The sequence below is a fragment of the Micropterus salmoides genome, unplaced genomic scaffold, assembly GCF_014851395.1.
Source record: "Micropterus salmoides isolate LMB-PRFRI ecotype aquatic unplaced genomic scaffold, ASM1485139v1 Ms_hic_scaffold_11, whole genome shotgun sequence".
In the NCBI taxonomy this organism is placed as follows: domain Eukaryota; kingdom Metazoa; phylum Chordata; class Actinopteri; order Centrarchiformes; family Centrarchidae; genus Micropterus; species Micropterus salmoides.
In genome coordinates, this window is record NW_024040152.1 from 20,323,974 (window position 1) to 20,342,301 (window position 18,328).

Genomic DNA, 18,328 nt, shown 5'->3' on the forward strand with positions numbered 1-18,328 from the left:
TGTCAGCTTTTACAGAGGAGCAGTAGAAAGCATCCTGACTGGAAACATTACAAACTGGCATGGGATGTGCACGGTCCAAGACCGGAGGGCTCTGCAGCGGGTGATTAAAACTGCTCAGAAGAACATTGGTACCCATCTCCCGAGCATCAGTGATATCGGTGAGGTGAGGTGGCTACGCAGAGCCCAAAGGATACTAAAGGACAGTACCCACCCCAGCCACAGCCTGTTCACCCTGCTGCCTTCTGGGAAGAGATATAGACGTTTCGACTGCCGCACCACCAGACTGCAGAGCAGCCCCCCCCCCCAGCTTATCAGACTCTTAATCTCTAATTCACCCTCAGCACTTCTCCATTGATGATAGTTTATTTCTATTTACCATTTTCACAATTGATTCTGTTTTAATGTATATTGTCTGCTATGTAGCAGAAGGAGTCACGAAACTCAATTTATAACTTGTTATATTGTGCCAATAAACCTACCTACCTACCTATTAATAGATCCGTATAAACCAAACTGCACCCATAGCACGACATGTAGTTGACTTTATGTTTGATCTTGTCAGTTTACAAGTCTATCTTTGCCGCTCAGCAAGACGCCATTGTGTTCTTGATCCAGGAGATGTAATTGCAAACTTTTGTGTACACCCCTGGCTTCTTTCTCAGAGCGCAGCCATGCCCCCAAGAGACAACTCCCTGGAGTTTTCCATCACACATCATGGGACCCCCGGAGTCACCCTGAGGATAAAAAAGATGAGTTTATCTTTACTGGCAGAAACACTCGCTGTTCTGGGTTACAGCAGCTCTGATCTCTAGATTACCTGACAGGAGTCCTTCCCTCCCTCCAGATAGCCAGCACAGATCATGTTTTCAGTTATCTGGAAAGGATATGCATTAAAGCATGTGTCATCACTCAGGAGAGGGGCATCCAGGCACTGTAACATGTTCGGGTACCTCGCTGGAAAAGACAGAAAAAGAGCATGCATCAATGGTTTCATGTACAATAATGGCATGAAAAAAAGCAGAAAAATAGTGAGATATTTTCTCTGTAACTCACAGCCCTCATTGCTGGGACGAAGACTCCCCCATCCAGAGATATGACACATTGTCCCGTCACTGGCACACTTGGAAGGAAGCATAGCAGGGCGTACATAGCTGTTCAGAGTGGCAGGTCGACTCAGTTTGATCAGCATAATGTCACTGTCCTGTGTGCGGGAGTTGTAGTCCGGGTGGGGAACAAACTTGGCAGACAAAATGTGCTGTTCCGTGCCCTCAGGTTCCCAGATGTCGTGCTCTCCCAACCGCACTTCTACATTTGATCTGACAAAAATAAACTTATTTTTAAGGTTGTCTTGTATTCTTGCTGCTTCCCAATCCTGAAGAAATATCTTAAGGGAATATTGCATCGAAAAAAACTTCTTCAGGCACAACATAAGGCCAACATTCTTAATCAGCTGCTAGAGTTTTGGTTTGCATGCTATAAACTGAAGTTAGCAATCTATCTTACTTTGGTTTGCAGTGCGCAGCAGAGAGCACCCACTCATCAGACAGAAGAGCCCCGCCACAAAAGTTGTACCCGGTGAAGAGAGACACTTGGTAGGGCACAGAATTTTTTCGACACTCATACCCGCCAACAATCCTGTCATCCTCCTTCTGGGCAACTGCAGATGATGAAAAGAAAAGAGAGAAACAATTGTGTTATTAGTGCAATGGCATTAATGGCATTAATCATATTAACATTTGTGTCTGTGGCACTATTCAATGCCACTTTTTACAATATCTATCAATTCTTTACTATACCTGCCCTTCCAAAGAGAGTCAAAAGAAGGAATATTTTCATGCCGTCTGTCTGGCCGGCAGATTAATGTGCCCTAACCCTTTTAGTTTCAGGTATTTTAGTCCCCTTATCTCATTTCTCTCAAGGTCTTCTATCGTCAGAGGAACACTTCAAACACTAAACATGTGTTGTATTTCCCCAGAACACTAGGTTCAATGTACAGTTTACAGTAAAAGACAGAAAAAAACATTTAAATTCAATACTGTGAAAAGAACTGGGCAAAAAAGCTTGGATGAGAAAACAATTTGAATGGCAAATACTAACGTGTGGAATTCCCTTTTGTCCGTGAGCTCTCAGTCAGCACATGTTGCATGTGTTTGTTTCTTTTATATTGTTATGTACTATATTTGTTCTTCTGGTACAGTGGTTTCCTGATAATTTCTCTTCCCTTCACAGGATCAAAACCCAACAGGTCTCTAAATCTCTAAATGCCGTGGCATCAGTACATTTTCTATAAAACTATACCACAATGACAATGTTTCTTTACAACAGGTTCACTGTAAAATCTCATACTGGATATGGCATGTGTACTACTTTCAAGAGAACCACAAAGTGACATTCACCCTTGTGGACGTTGAGTAAGACTTGGTATGTGTGGGTGTAACTCGTGAAGTTGAACATGCTCTGTGCCATATTCAAATTGTGCTTTTGCAAATGTGCCATTTTTCAACAACAGTGCCACAAACTACCCAAAAAAAATGTTTTTAATTCTCTTAATTTTTTGCTTACTCGTATAAGATCAGCTGTCTGCTTATCAGCAAGCTGTTGCCTGGAAAAATGCAACACATCGCTATGTTGCAGATATGAAAGTGTTGAAACATTGACCAATCCTCAAAAATGTGGTACAGTATCAGCATTTTTCTGTTCTTCAATTGTTTTAGTTCATTGTAACCGACAGAATGTTTCTAACATTATCATTATCTTCAGTGCAGCTGTGCAAGGCTGGTGGGAGCAATTTAAACAATTTGATAAAGGTACAAGAAATATATAAAGGAAATCAGCACCCTTACTGATTCAACATTGAGAAACTGCATATCATCGCTGAGTCAGTGTTTCAGAGTGGAGACGTACCAAGAGGTACACGGCTCCGTTACTCATGTATGAGCATAGGTGTTTATCAGGACCAGACAGAAAAACATTTAAATGTGAAGGTACATTTAACCGAACCCTATGATTATGCACTTAAAGCTAAAATATAACACATTCCCATCCAGCACAGACAAGCCCCCCACCAACCTCCTCCTTACTGTGTGGCACACACACCGTCTGCCTCATTCCTTCTGCGACCTGCATATCATTGCTTGTGTTCTTTGATTGCAAACAAGTGCAACAACTTGGCACATTCTGCTGAGACATTAACTCTGTAAAGATAAAAAGATCTACACTGTAGTGATACATTGTCATTAAGCCAATAGTGAGCAGGAGGCTACACTGTAACAATGAAAAGGCGGTGAAGACTCAAAATTTCAAGGCAACTTATTGCACTTAATTTTTTAGTTTTGAGGCTAACTCAAATTCCTAAGTTTTGAAAAAAAACACCAATTTCCATAAACAAAGCCACTTCAATTTCCATGTTTATTTTCAACAAACATTAAAGAAACACATGACTGTATCATTCAAGATGGAATCATGTAAGTCCAGTGTAAACTTTTAAAACAGGCATTTAAAATAGTGTACATGTACATCTGTCGACCAATTTCAACATTCATCACGATCAAAAGATGCAATTTTATGTTCCAGAGTCTCAGCTTCTACATACTCTTCCCCATCATTGTTTATTGAACCACTTTTTGCCTCTACCTCATTAAAGTAATTTGATGTGTGATGTGACGTGTGGCTTTGTTTATTTCTCATTTAATTTTTAATTCAATAAACTTTTTGTGTACATCAACTTACAGTCTGCTAGCTGTCTGTTCTGTGTTTTTCCTGAAAAAAACAAAACAGCTTTGCCTCTGAAAATTGGAAATAAACATAGCGACTCTGCATGTGAACATACCTATCTAGCACACGAGAGAGGGTTGTGGTTGGTGAAAACTCAGTACACCTTTCCCAATGAGACTGACCACAGAGCAGCACCAGCTTCACAGGACAACAGCTGTAAGAATTTAGCATTTGGAGATAAACAAATTAGTTGTTATACATTTTGTGAGGAATATGCAGGGTCAACGTTGAATGTAAAAATGCACAAATGTATTGAACACTGTGTAGGGGCATATGCGGGTATATACACACCATAGACTGTGTAAAAAAAAAGGTATACACTCGCACAGTTGTCAGTTTATTAAGTTCACCAAGAACTAATTCAGTGTAATACAGCTCTGAAATAAATCCTTCCTTCATGAGGATTATAATGAGTTTTTAACGGAGTCTTTTTGAGTCATGGTATAATTTACACTGAGAAGTGTTCCAAATATTTAGTCCATCCTATATGTGTATAAAAAAAGTACATTTGACAAAATGTTAAGAACACCTCTCAGTATAACCCCATGGTTAACTAGCACCATAAACAGCCTTCAAATTGACCATTAAAATAATTTAATACCTCTGTCAAACAGATTTAATAAACTTACCACCACAATACCTATCGAAGAAAGGTTTTAATGCAGAGCCATTGTATTGCATTAGTTTTGTCTATGTGTACTTAATCAATTCTAAAGAGTGTGTAATATAACTAGCAAATGCCTTGACAAAATGGTGGGTGGGGCACACTTAAATACATTTATGGGAAATCCTGTAGGGTAATGTTATATGGCCATAAAAAATAAATTACGGTAGTTATCAGTATTTATTTTGATGTAATACATAAACGAATGGTGGAAAACGTGGTTCAAAGTTCTCTGACAATCAGCTGTTTTGTTGTTTACGTGCCCAATGCACTTCTGAACCATGCATAGCGATGCAGTCCATATAGGCATGGAATTTATCAAACCATTGTTTACCATGCTAACATTAGCTGACTACTTAGTTAGCAAGCAAGCTACAGTGTAACATTAAGCACATGATTAAACAAAAAAACATGTGACTGCAAAGCCAGACTTTCAATACTATATTCATATTCAAACAAAACTCACCTTTTTGACTTCTGGTTCACTTGAAGAAAACAGGAGAGCTGTCCTGGTATGTCCAACACTGACCTGTGGATGAAAACCCCTGCAGGACTGCTTATGAAACCCCATTCTTAGCACCACTTGAGTTGGCTCAGCTCCAACTACAATTTCAAAGTTGTGCCACCATAAATTTTGCATTGAGACCAACTTTATACAAGAAATGTAATAAAGTTAGTTGAAGAAACTATTTTAACAAAGTTTACAATGCCATTAAGTATTTTTTGTTCAGTTTAATCAAAAATCTAATTAAGATGAGCAATTTCAAGTTTTCATTTTTACAGTGTACAGGACATTTCAGTGGCATTTATTAGAGTAAACTAAATTGCCAAAATCATTAAAATGCAACCAGTCCCTGAGCTAATTGCTCAGAAATGTCTTTGATAGTTTCACATATGACACCCAGATGCCTGTTTAGTTCCACATCTGCAAAACAGAATTCAGGAAGTGATCAGTTCAATGAATTAAGAAACAGTGTTTGTTTTTTTTATTATCGAAGGTCAATGGCAGTTTGAGATCGCAGAGATGGCCATAATGTAAATCAAAAACTGTCATTGACCTTTAATATTAACCAGCACCACAGCCATTATTTTCAGCATTTGCCTTGGTTACAGTATATGGAAATGATCAAAACTTCCATGGATTTAGCAGTCTGGTTCTCCCTGTTTAACCACTTCCGGTTTCCCTAATCCTATTCCGCTGTACCTCAAAATACCCTCAGACAGACAGAGAGAGCACTGTGTCGAAGATCTGCATGACTTCTACTTTGCCAGGCTTGTTTGCTGTCAGAAAGAGCCCAGGCTGATTATTCACATCCTTTAGGTCTGCTGAGAGGGACCAGGCGTTGTGGTTGAAAGTAGGAACGAATGTAAGGAAGTGGTTTAGGTTATTGAGGGTACCGCTTTTTTTCCTGTGTGTGGTGTATTTCATGAAAATACTGTCAGTGAGCCATAGGAACGAAAACCGTTGGCACAGCTTTTGACTTGAAAAACAAAATTCCTGACCTCTCCATGAGACAAGGGTTTGATTTCCAGTCATCACCGCAACAAGATCAACAAACCTTTGAGGTTTCAGGACCCAGCAGATTCCCCCTACTTGTGTCCTGGGGTATAGAGGTTTCAACACAACACTCAGCATACCACTGTTCACAAGAGGAGTTGAGGATTGAGAAATGCTGTGAGCTGACAGTGTTTTGAACTCAACAGCGAAGAAAAATACTGGGTGTACTACAGTGACGGATGGGAGCTGGACTATGTCATTAGTACTTCACTGTCCCACACACAGACACACAAAGACATACATACATTTTAGTTGTCCCTTTCAGGTTGCTCCCCCACCCTCCCAGCTGTTTTACTGAATAATAAACCCCCAAACTCCAACTGCATCACCCGCTGCTAAAACTAAATTCCCTTTAAACCTCCACTAGCTGTTTTACACACCCAAATTGGTATTTGTGCAGCACACACATAATTGCACGTTTGGTTGGTAAATCAAGAACTCTGGCAAGCCCTGGGCTCTGAAGGCGTCCCTCAAACTATAGCCTTGGGATAGTTATTAATATCCCCTACAGACACCAGCGAAATGCTCTGCCTTTAAGTTCTGTTACAAAAGTATAAAGCAAAAAAAAAAAATTAAATCCAAAAACACATTTTAGCACAGAATGAAAAGTGAAGGATGTATTGCTAAAGAGGATCAGAACCAAATTAAAGAATGTAGTCATACTGTCTAGACTTCAGCTAAAACAGTACAGTCATTTGGTGCAACAAATGGAGCTGAACAGTTCACTGTAATTTTCAAGAGAGTGATGAAGAAGTTAACTGGGTCAGCTTATTTAAGGCTGTTTCCTGTAGTTAGAATGAATTGGTTTTGGATCTGGTGTAAAATATTTCTCAGTGGGGAAGAATATTCAGATGCTGAATATTTATGTATCCCCCAGAAAAAGGGGGGGGCAATGATAACAGAGACAAGAGTCCTCCTACACACTCAAATGAGAGTGTTGCTCTGGACTCGTGCAGGGACTGAGAGCGTGTACAAAGATACATACACAGGCATGTAGTGTCTCTTACTTTTTCACTCTCTCTCTCTCTCTCTCTCTTCCCCCTCTCTCTTTCCTTCCTTCCTCCCCCTCACATCTGGACTATTGGCAGGGCCCAGTTCCTGTGTGGTGTGTGTATGTGCATTAGCAGGGGACTCAGTTGTGGGGTTGGGCAGGTTCTTGCAGCTCACACTGTGCAAATCTGATCAGTTCAAGATTTTGAGCCTCATTGTGTTTCACTGTGTGAACAACCGATGTGGTTAGGTGATCAAAGCCATCACCATCACTAATGCATGCATCTTTGTCTGACTGTTTGAACTGTTCAGATCATAACCTCAGATGTAGATATTTAGAGTGATTTACCATTGTTTTTCAAGAGTTTCAAATATTTAGGCCATCATTTAAAGGAAAAATACAAAGATCTTGACTTGATTCCTGTTGGTAAAGTTTGCTAGTCCTGATTCTGTTCACGGATGTTAAACTGTGTAAACTTAAAAAGAATTCATCTTGGACACATTTTCAGTGTAAAGAAATGCAGATTACCAGGGTTGAGGAAACAGTCTATGCATCCTGTTTTACAATTTTCAAAAATTTGACTGAATTAACTCACAACTATGTTGTGCAGATGTACAAATGTGTGGGTAGTGGATCAGCAACACCATGTGTAAAGAGGAACCATGTGGGAGGAAATATGACCATGAAGTAAAACTCTGATGAAACATTGTTTCCCTACTAAAAGGTGTCCATGCCTCCATCTCGCTCTTGTTGTTGTATTTTAAATGTGTTTGTATTTTTCTTTTTAAGTTTCTTCAGATTTCATGAACTTCCAGCATGTCAGAACAATTTTTTTTATTTCCGTTAAATCATCTGCCCTGTTATTTGTTCAAAATATAGGTTTTAACTGTTATTTAGGTAGTCTATAGGTACATGTTCTTGCAAGGTCTTGGAATAGATTTCAGCTCCAATTGTCATGACTAGGAGTAGAAAAGCAGCAGGAATGTGCCTGGAAAAAGATGAAATTGCTGGGAATTACAACTTAGATTTGCTTCAAGGTGTGTATATGAATTCCCTTTCTGTGGTTGTTTGCCAGTCCCGTTCTCTAGTGACTCCTACACATATGCACCTTTTGGCATAGATTGTAAATGTCAGATGTTTGAGGAATGCATGGTTCAGTGTGATGAGTGACAAGTATTCCCCAGTGACCAAAAACATACAAGAAGTTCCTTTTTTCACCTTGAAGTTCTTGCAAAAAATCTTAATGTCAAGTAACCATACTGTATGATCATACAGTACTACTACTACTACATACTTGCTAAAATTTCTAACTTGTTTCATAATGTACAAGTATACTTCTCTAACATATCAAATGTAGTAATTGCACTTCATACATGTTTCCAATTTTTAAACATAGATGATATATTGAAGAGTGCAAAAGAAGATGCTGACAAAAAGGAACATACTGTAGAGAACTTAGATACAATACAAACCCAATTTCCAATTATGTGATTCAAAAAGATTAATTCTTACTCCAGATCTATTTTGTTCGCAGGTTTGAATCTACATAGGCACCACTGTTATGAGTCCAGCCTCAAGTGGACAGTGACACAGAGGGAGTAATCTGCTATGTTAAAAAAAAACTTCATGGCAACCCTAAATTATCGACAGATGCTGCTGTGACTTTCTTGCATTAAAAATATGTAACCTGCATGTCCAGATGTTATTTCACACAGTCAACACAGAGCTATTACCCTCAACCTCAAGCACACATGAGCTCAACCAACACTGAGAAAAACATATTACGCAGCAGGATCAGTGGTGCACATGAGAAGTCACAGCTCCACTCTTTCTCAGGTAGTCATCTTGACAACCCACAATTTATGCATTTAGTTGTTTGGTTACTTGTCTTTTTTCACGTTTGGACTTTCCCTAAGGCCAAATACACTGTCATATGGCTTCTGAAGAAGACTTGTCTTGGCAAGACTTCGTGTCAGACTTCAGACTGGGGGCAGAGCAGCACACTTATTAATAAGAGATGCTATTGAGACAGCAGGATGGTTCACTTTGTCAGCCCATACATTCAGGGGCAAACTGAATGTCTGTAGGCTACTAATATCCAGCATCTTCGGACTGTATGCATGATCATAACCCATCTATCCATGAAGCCAAAACGGTTTTAGAAAAAGTAAGGAGAAAATTTAAATTGCAATGCATAAAGAGTACATAGAGGTTTAACGGTCTTCAAGGAGGGCAGTGCGTGCCGCCTGAGGTCCCGCCTCAATCTCTGCGATGATGTCACATATTTAAGGAGTCAAGCATCAGAACTCCACAAATCCCACAGACTCGTCAGACTTGTCAAGAGTTGCCTTTGCAGTGGACGCACCCTCATCGGACTAGCGCCTTGAGAAAGGTACTGTTGCCTACCTTTGTTACCCTCAGAAACCGTAGCTCAGAGTACCCCTCCAAACTGTGTAGAAGGAACAATGAAAGCATCTTATGTTGGTTAAGTTACGTGCTCTGGCGAGCATCTCTAGTCTGGAATTTCAACCGCTTCATTTCACAGGGTTTGCCTTTTGATGTGGATAAAGGTCTTCATGAGCAATTAACGGCGCAAACACTGTCAAACTATTAATTAAGTCTATATATCCACAGTACGTATGAAAAAATTCATTTATGCAAAAGAGTGGTGTAATTTACTGTGGGTAGACAAATCTTATGTTTATCAGTTTCATTTCCTGTTTCATACATGTACGTGGATTTCATTGTGGGAAAATCGGGAAATTTGCATGTATTCTGTCTCAAAGCATAGGTGTCATGTACACTGGGGACGCTGGGGACTTGTCCCCACCACATTTTGAAATGGCTGATTTTGTCCCCATCACTTTTTGAAAGCATTTGTTAAAAATGTTCTGAAAATAGCTTAAAACAAAAAATGTCAACTAGCAAATGAAAATGCTTTGAGAAAGATTTATTTGCACAATAAGAAAACATGCAATGCAATTCAAATATAGAACAAACAATTGTGTATTGTCCACAAAAAGTAACTTATTAACCAGACCCCCGCTCATATATTTCAGAATTTCCTATTTCTTCAAAATAGGTTCAAAAATCTTCTCAAGGATCGTCGCATCTCCTGATCAAAGTGAATCAACGCACCCCTAATCTCAGCCCTTATGTCACCAACACTTTTCAACACGAAGACACACCCTTGAGGGCAAGACTTAAAGAGTTTCAAATTCGTTTGTTTTTTAAAGTCTTACTATTAAGCCTGTAATTAGCATAGATATGCTAGTAGTGACACTTTTGTCAAAATTTCTTTAAGATATGTCTTTGGTTCTAGGTTGTTTAGTAAAGCAGCGCAGTTGGGACTGTTGGTGCACAATTTGTGCCATTTCTATGTGCACAGCACCTTATGTAGGGCTTTTTGCAGAGCTGCATAACTGAATATCCTAACTTTTGATTAATTTCTTAATGAAAATCATTCAGGAAACCATTTCTCTCACGCACTATTAGGGACTGTTATTGACCTCAAGGTAAAATATATAAAGGTTAACATTTATTTTTTGTTTTCATTACAGGTCCAAGACAATGATGGAGCTAATGACCACTGCTCCTTTCTATCACATCAATACTACAGATGCCGCTGAAAACAACAGCTCTTTCTATGAAGATGATGACGAGTATGACTATAAGGATGAGCATGTTGAGCTGAGACAGTCTCTCAACATCATGTCCTTGATCGTTTATTGCCTGGCCTTTGTTCTCGGTGTGCTCGGGAATGGAGTGGTTATCTGGGTGACCGGGTTCAAGATGAAGAAAACAGTTAACACTGTTTGGTTCCTCAACCTTGCTGTGGCCGACTTCCTCTTCACAGCATTCCTGCCCCTGAGTGTGACCTACACAGCTCTGGATTTCCACTGGCCTTTTGGCAAGTTCATGTGTAAGCTGAACAGCACTGTAAGCTTTCTGAACATGTTTGCCAGTGTCTACATTCTGATGGTGATCAGCGTGGACAGATGTGTGTCTGTGGTGTGGCCCGTCTGGGCCCAGAACCACCGAAGTGTACAGAAGGCATCTGGTGTGAGTCTGGGTGTTTGGGTACTGGCTCTGATTCTTAGCGCTCCATACTTCATCTTCAGGGACACTGGGCCATCATATAACAATGATGACATCATCAACTGCTTCAACAACTTTGCTTTTTCTGATGATTATGAAACACTGTCTGTGAATCAGCTACGTCAGTTTCGACATCAGGCCATGACCATCACCCGCTTTCTCCTGGGATTTGTTGTCCCCTTCACTGTCATTGTCTCCTGTTATGCTGTAATTATCCATCGTCTCAGAAGAAACCGCACCCTGGCCAGCCAGTCAAGTCGCCCCTTTAAGATCATCGCTGCTGTTATCACCACTTTTTTCCTGTGCTGGGCTCCTTATCACATCATGGCTCTAATTGAGTTGGTAAATCACATGGCTTCTAATGCAAGTGAAACATTAAACCATGTCACCACTATAGGGATCCCTATAGCCACCAGCCTGGCCTTTCTCAACAGTTGCCTGAACCCTCTGCTGTATGTGTTCATGGGCCAAGATTTCAAGGATAAAGTCCGCAAATCCATCCTGAATGTGTTGGAGACTGCCTTCCAGGAGGAGGTCTCTCGCTCTTATACTTACACAAACTCAATGGTCACAAGTCGGAGCAAAGAAAAGTCCGTTTCTGATGCCGAGGTATAAGGCTGTCCATGACAGGAAGAAACAAATACTGAAGCTGTACATACAAAACGTAACTGTATATAACAATTAACTTAGCTTTTGTTGTTTTTTTATTCAAGAACCCTCAGGGTGATCTGTAAACATGATCTCAGATTGAAGCATTTAACCTGTTACACTTTGATTGATATGAGTTTTATGATCGGCTAATTGATCAGGTCTAGAAATAAGTTCTGCCTTTTAACTTCACCTACCTGCAATGTGGTAGAGCAGACAGATGGTAATATTGAACAGTAAGCTGTAGGTTCATTTGTGATGCATTTGTGGGGTTAATAATTTTGAAATGATGGAAAGGTGAAATGTTTTTTGTTGAAAAGTTCATTTATATCACCCTTCAATTCAAACCAGAGAACAAAGTGCTTTCCAAGGGGAAAAAAGAAAAACATGTATGTGAAAGCAAAGAAAACAATGAACAAAACAAATTCCAGTTGTGTAAAGGCCATACTTGTAGACTATATTAATATTAATAATTATAATAGGCAGACACATCACCTAAATAACATAGTAATAAGGGTATTATGACAAAGAATGTTGTGCCTTTCTTGCCATTGAATATAGTAGGCTGTAAACTAACATGCAGAAGAGATATAAGTGAATAAAGAATGTAATGTGTAAAATAGTGATGCTGAACTGCTCTACAAACAGCCTCAAAGCAAGGTCATTTCCCAGCTTCCCCCTCACACTCATGTCCACCTAGCCAGTGATCATGTTATTTGTGTATATGACAAAATTAGGCACATGACAGGAACCATAGATGGGTACATAGAAAGTTAAAGTGAAGTTATACTAGTTATACTAGGTTTAATATGAATAATGTCATATTTCTTATGCCGCTTGCCATGTGACTTTTGACTGCTACATCTCTACTGCATGCATTGATAAACAACTTATTTACATTTGTTATTAAGCACAAGGATATGCTAATGTAATCCTAATCAATAAATATGATAGTCACTTTGAAACAGTTATTATCAAAGTTGCAGATGCATTGGACACTCAGCTTAGTTCGACTTTTCATCATTGTTAGTTGCTTTTTTGGAGGGGGTGTATGTCTGTGACCCCCGCCCTCAGTACATGCATGCTGTGCCATAAAATTTCATTTCCTAAGCCCATTTTCATGTGCAGTGCACTGGTAGAGTGTGCACAGGTCAGTAGGTAGACAGGGAGGTAGGCCAGCCAATCATTTCATGTCCATTTTTGTGTCAGATCATTTGATTTATTGATTGCTGTTGGGAAATAAAGATCTTTTCAATAAATATAACAAAATGCTTGAAATATATTATTTACAACCAGCTCTAATCATATGGGCTATAAAAATGTGACATATATTCCTTCTTAATTTCCCAGAGACTAAGGTGACATTTTTAAGTCTTTGAGTCTTGTTTTGTCTTACACAGCATAAAAAAGCCACACAAAAAAGATATCCAGTTTACTATTAAAAAAGACAAGAAAAACACCAAATATTCACATTTTAGAAGCTAGAAGCTAATGGAAAGGGGGGGGGGGGGGGTGCAAAGTACATAAGAAAGGACAATCAGTTAACTATTTTTTCCAATTAATTTCCTGTCAATCGACTATTGGAATAAAAAAAAGTGAAACTTGTTTAACTTGTTGTATGCACTGTATGACTTTGATATATGTTGTATATTGTGAGGTAACATAAACCTCTATATTAAAGCTTTATTCTAATGTAAACAATGTAAATGATAATTAGATTTGGTTGTTGTTGTTGTTGTTGTTGTTGTTGTCTTTTAGGCCTAGTGGCCAACTCTACTAAGTGTTTATAAATAAAGATAACTGTTATTGTGGTTCTTTTTGTTGCCATTATATACATTAATAAAATATTATTCAGACTTGACTTTTTCCACTCATAATGTACATTTAATAATCACCTCATGACTTCATAAAACAGTGAGTAGTTACTATTTCTCTGGTATTTAAACAGAAAGAGAGATATGTGTATGTGGTTGATGGAACAGCTGATAATAATCTATAAGCTACTTGTAATGATTAACAAATAGCCAATACCAGGATGTACTTTTTACAGTTACTGTGTATTGTTATTATTATAGACTTTGCCAGTAGAGAGAGCTTTTTTACATATCCTGTGGTTTTCAGATGAAAGAGTTTTATCAGAATCAGAAGGAGCTTTATTGCAAAGTAGTGTTATACACATACAAGGCATTTGCTTTGGTGATAAGGTGCTACACATAGACAAACATACAGTTGACATTAATAAATGTAGAAATATTTAAATACAGTTATATAAGAATAATAAAAAGAAGAGAGAAAAATAATACAACTATTTGCAGAGTAGGAACAACATCGCAGATATTTACATGTGCATTATTCTGGGTTTGTGTTTTGCAGACATATTGCAACAGAAGAGAATATTGTGAACATAAATATATAAATTGACAATATAAAAATATACAACAGCAAAGATTAACAATTAACAACAAATATGTGCAATGTGCCAGGTTTGTGCATGATATGAAATTAAATTGTATTTACATGTTCAGAGACATTTGTATTATTTGAGTGTCAAGGAAGATTGCAGCCAATCACCTTCTCTGCAGAGCGATTGATACACTGCAGCTTGCCTTTGTTCCTGGCAGGGGCAGCAGCGTACCAGATGGTGATGGAGGAGGTGAGGAATGTAATTATAATAACCTTTGTTATGTGTTTTATGATGATTATGAGTAAGGCCACGAGGGTGTCGGAGTTTCCTCAGGCTTTTTCTCTTCTCCATACACCATAAAAGTTGGTAAAGGTGTGCCAAAAATCCCTACTCTACTTCTCAGATCGAGGACAACCCACTTCAGAGGAAAAAACACTGTAGCACACTGACTGATTTGCAGCCTTTAATAGTGCAAACAGCGCCACAAATCTGTTTGCACTAAAAATCAATAGTGTGTACCAGGCCTTTTAAGTGCCTTCCAGTCAGTCACTCAGGAAGTTGTAATCATCAGTCTTTTGTGATTAAGTATAAATTTATTGAGCACCAGTTTCAGTTATTATCCGATGTTACATCATATGGTATTAATGGTATTTTCAGCTCAGGAGGGTAAAATCCATGATGCATTTGTTAATTTTGTTAGTGAAATAGTTTGGATACAAATGTAAAATTATTTTTAAATTGATTTCAAATCATACACTCTTTACATGAAGATAAAAATACAAAAAAACATTTAGATCCCTTTGTACCTTTTCACAAAGTGTTTTTTAATCCTCTGTCATTATCAGTTTTAAAGTTGATATGAAGCTTGATATGATCTTAAAGAAATAAATTTGTGGATCAATACTATGCTGCTAAAAGCACAGAGAGTGCTCAACTAGCCATGCGAGTGAATTGTGGGAATGTTTCAGTCAAGGTCGACCTGCATAAGTGGATTCGGTTAATTTAAAGGTCCAAAAGTTAATTTTTCTATAATAAAATAATGCTATGCTTGTATTTGCTAAAATGTTTTGTTAAAAGTCTGATGTGGTGCTTTTCTTCCATTGTGGTCAGAAAACCTGATAGACTTTGTCAAGTGCAGATCTCCACCAGGTGTGTCTGGGGTCATGTAGGTGGGGAAAAGGGAGTGCAAGACTGTGTGTCAGCGTGTATGCATAAGAGAAATGGGATGAAGGGGGAGTTTTTTTGTATAGTATAGTAGTCTCAGTTTTCTTTAAGATGCATGGAATAGTGTAATGGGGCAGTACGGAGGAACAGTGAATAGCATAATGGCCTCACAGTGAGAAGGTACAGGGTTCAATCCTTGGTGGTCCCAGACTTTTCTGTGTGGAGTTGGCATGTTCGTGTCTGCGTGGGTTCTCTCCGGGTGCCCTGGCTTTCTCCCACCCTCCAAAGACATGCAGGCTTGGTTGATTGGTGACCCTAAATTGTCCTTAGGTGTGGATGTGAGTGTGATTGGTTGTCTGTCTATGTGTGGCCCTGCAATGGACTGGCGATCTGTCCAGGGTGTACCCCGCCTCTCGCCAAATGCCAACTGAGATCGGCTCCAGCCCCAGCACACAGGATAAACGGTTGTTGGGCTTCTGTAAATAACATCACAGAGTACGGTCTAGACCTGCTCTTTTATGAAAAGCGCTGTGAGATAACTGTTGTTGTGATTTGGCGCTATATAAATAAAATTGAATTGAATTGAATTGACGATGGGTGAGTGAGTGGAATACTGTAATGGTATTGTAACAGAGCATCCTGTGTAAACTAAGGAAACAACAAACAGGACAATGAGTCCAAACGTCCAAATTTAAACATCATGTATTTAGAACATTTTGTTGTAACACACCACACAAAACAAAAGCCCTCCCTAATTCCCTCTCCTCTCCAAAGTAAAGAAGAGTTGAACTTCACTCACAGTCAAGATGGCGGCGAAAATAACAGAAACAAGGATTTGTTCATCACCGATGTCTAACGTTAGTGAAACATAACATATGTGTGTTTCATTAACGAAATATTTAGTGGGCTAGAATGAATTATTATTATTAATAATTATAAATAAGACACACTTGTCACACTTTATAATGGTTAGACTGTAGTAAGTAACTTTACTGTAACGTTAGTAGATGGGTCTTCCTCTGTGTTGTTGTCGCCGTTTTGTTGCAGTATTGTGTATTATGTGGGTCATTTTAGTTACTGAGAGGTGGAGAAGCTATGTACCTGAGTATCGGTAAAACCACAATAAATCTAAATTGAATGTGACAAAGCAAACAGCGTCAGATCTGAGCTAATGTAGCTTCAAATCACTCCACATTTGCTTTTTACCATTACATCCTTTCTTGCAGGCTAAATCAACATTTGACATAACATCGGTGGAACACAGGATAATAATATGGGTCGCGTTAACTGATGAAGTAAATGCGGAAAGCAATAAAACTTTCCACTGGATAATATTAGCAACTGCTTGGCAAGTCAGGCAAGCTAACGTGACTCTTTCTGTAACACAGCCCTTCTGATGTTGACTGTTCACCCACATCATCTGAATCTCATTTGGTCTGATGGGCTTCAGCACATAAAACGTTGTTGTATTTGTTTTGTATCCTTAGGTGGAGTTTGTGTTGCCGACTGTGTTTTGCTGGGAGACGGTTGTTTTGTGGTGTTAGTGGACTGCATTTCGTTATCTGGTGTTGTCGCTGTAGTCTGAAAGATACTCAGGAGTACACACAGGGCTACATCCTGACCTGGTGTCCTCACATAAGAAGCAGAATAGTAAGCAAGCAACAGAGAAACAGGCGTGTGCTACATTTCTAAGTGAGGTTATGCACATTGACAAAAAGGAAGTAAAAATCTTATATATTAATAAGTGATTTAATTAATTGCCGGTGCTTGTTTTGTCTTGCACCATCACAGTGGTGACAAACATTTGGTGCAGGCCTCACTGGCCCAGAGAAACCTACAGGTCTGTCACTAACATTTGAACATAATAATCAAACAATTCAACATTACTGTGTGTGTCAGACATACTGAAATTCAAAGAAAACACAAATACAACTAAACATTTTTTTTGGAGTAGCTTACCTTACAGCTTGCAGCTAAACATTAGCACTAACAATGTGCATTAAAGATATAGACAGAATATGTTTTAAGTTAGATGAGTTTAACTACAAGCAGGCAATGCTATAACAAAAATCAATTAAAAAATACTTTCTTACCTCAAGATAAGTACAAAATTGGGCCTATACAAGCATTGTTTATGAATTTAATAGCACAGTAATCACATATTTGCACACTATGTTGTGGTGGCAGCCCGGCTGACGGTGAGTGTCCTTGTTTTTTCTCCCTTTTTGTCTGTGGTTCTTTTTCCATGTTTTTTTCTGTTCTCTGCCTGCCTCCCTGTGTCTCCTCCCCTGTGTGTGCTTTCTCTCTCTCTCTCCCTCCGCTCCTGAGCCCAGCCAACGACCCGCACCTGCACCTTGTCAGCAACCTCCCCAGTCTTCCACACCTGCCAGTAATCAACCTCATCTCTGCAAGTATTTCAACCCCGGTTCTCCACACCAGCTTCGCTTGATTGTCATTGCTCCCAACCTGGTGCCAACCTCTCAAGCTCAGGTTTAAATAATCTTTGGTTTCCAGCCCCTGGTTATTCCTCGCACTAACCCTGTCTTTCTGTCTGTTCACGGTGGATGGTTTATCCATTGCACCATCACCACCCTATTATCTCTGATTGAAAAATTTCACATGTTACAATTTGATCAGGTATAGAAATAAGCCTCTGCCTTTTAACTTCACCTACCTTCAATATGGTAGAGTGGACAGATGGTAAAATTGTACAGTAAGTTGTAGATCCATTTGTGATGCTTTTGTGGGGTTAATCATGTTGAAATGATGGAAAGGTGAAATGTTTTTTGTTGAAAAGTTCATTTATATAGCACATATTCAAACCAGAGTACAAAGTGCTTTCCAAAAGAAAAAAAGAAAGACAGCAGAAAAAGAAAAACATCCACACATGCAGCCAATTTACCCAAACTGAATAACCTATATGAAGTGGCTACATTTATCTTGTGAGTGTCTTGATCTTGTTGTCATTCTTCTCTATGTTCTTTGACTCACACCAGTGCCTTCCTTCTGTACTATAATAGAGCTACG

General features: G+C 38.9%; 2 protein-coding genes across 2 annotated transcripts; one reads left to right on the plus strand and one right to left on the minus strand.

Annotated features, from left to right (window-relative positions):
* Nucleotides 1-347: 347 nt before the first annotated feature.
* LOC119898332 (trypsin-3-like) lies at nt 348-1,901 on the minus strand. The gene is made up of 5 exons (XM_038712544.1): nt 1,797-1,901; nt 1,504-1,657; nt 1,054-1,316; nt 818-954; nt 348-734 (listed from the first exon to the last, which is right to left on the minus strand). The coding sequence occupies exons 1-5, from the start codon at nt 1,834-1,836 to the stop codon at nt 585-587; spliced, it is 744 nt and encodes a 247-aa protein (XP_038568472.1). The 5' UTR covers nt 1,837-1,901; the 3' UTR covers nt 348-584.
* Nucleotides 1,902-9,272: 7,371 nt separating this feature from the next.
* Nucleotides 9,273-13,594, plus strand: fpr1 (formyl peptide receptor 1). The gene is made up of 2 exons (XM_038712528.1): nt 9,273-9,379; nt 10,548-13,594. The coding sequence occupies exon 2, from the start codon at nt 10,558-10,560 to the stop codon at nt 11,698-11,700; it is 1,143 nt and encodes a 380-aa protein (XP_038568456.1). The 5' UTR covers nt 9,273-9,379; nt 10,548-10,557; the 3' UTR covers nt 11,701-13,594.
* The last annotated feature ends 4,734 nt before the right edge of the window (nt 13,595-18,328 follow it).

Bases quoted from the DNA above. Each gene is read 5' to 3' on its own strand.
- LOC119898332 (XM_038712544.1), bottom strand. From the start codon at position 1,836: ATGAAAATATTCCTTCTTTTGACTCTCTTTGGAAGGGCAG. The intron at 1,317-1,503 runs GTAAGATAGATT...TATTTTTGTCAG, and splicing joins GCTGCGCACTGCAAACCAAA to ATCAAATGTAGAAGTGCGGT. The intron at 735-817 runs GTAATCTAGAGA...TTTTATCCTCAG, and splicing joins GAGGGAAGGACTCCTGTCAG to GGTGACTCCGGGGGTCCCAT.
- fpr1 (XM_038712528.1), top strand. From the start codon at position 10,558: ATGATGGAGCTAATGACCACTGCTCCTTTCTATCACATCAATACTACA.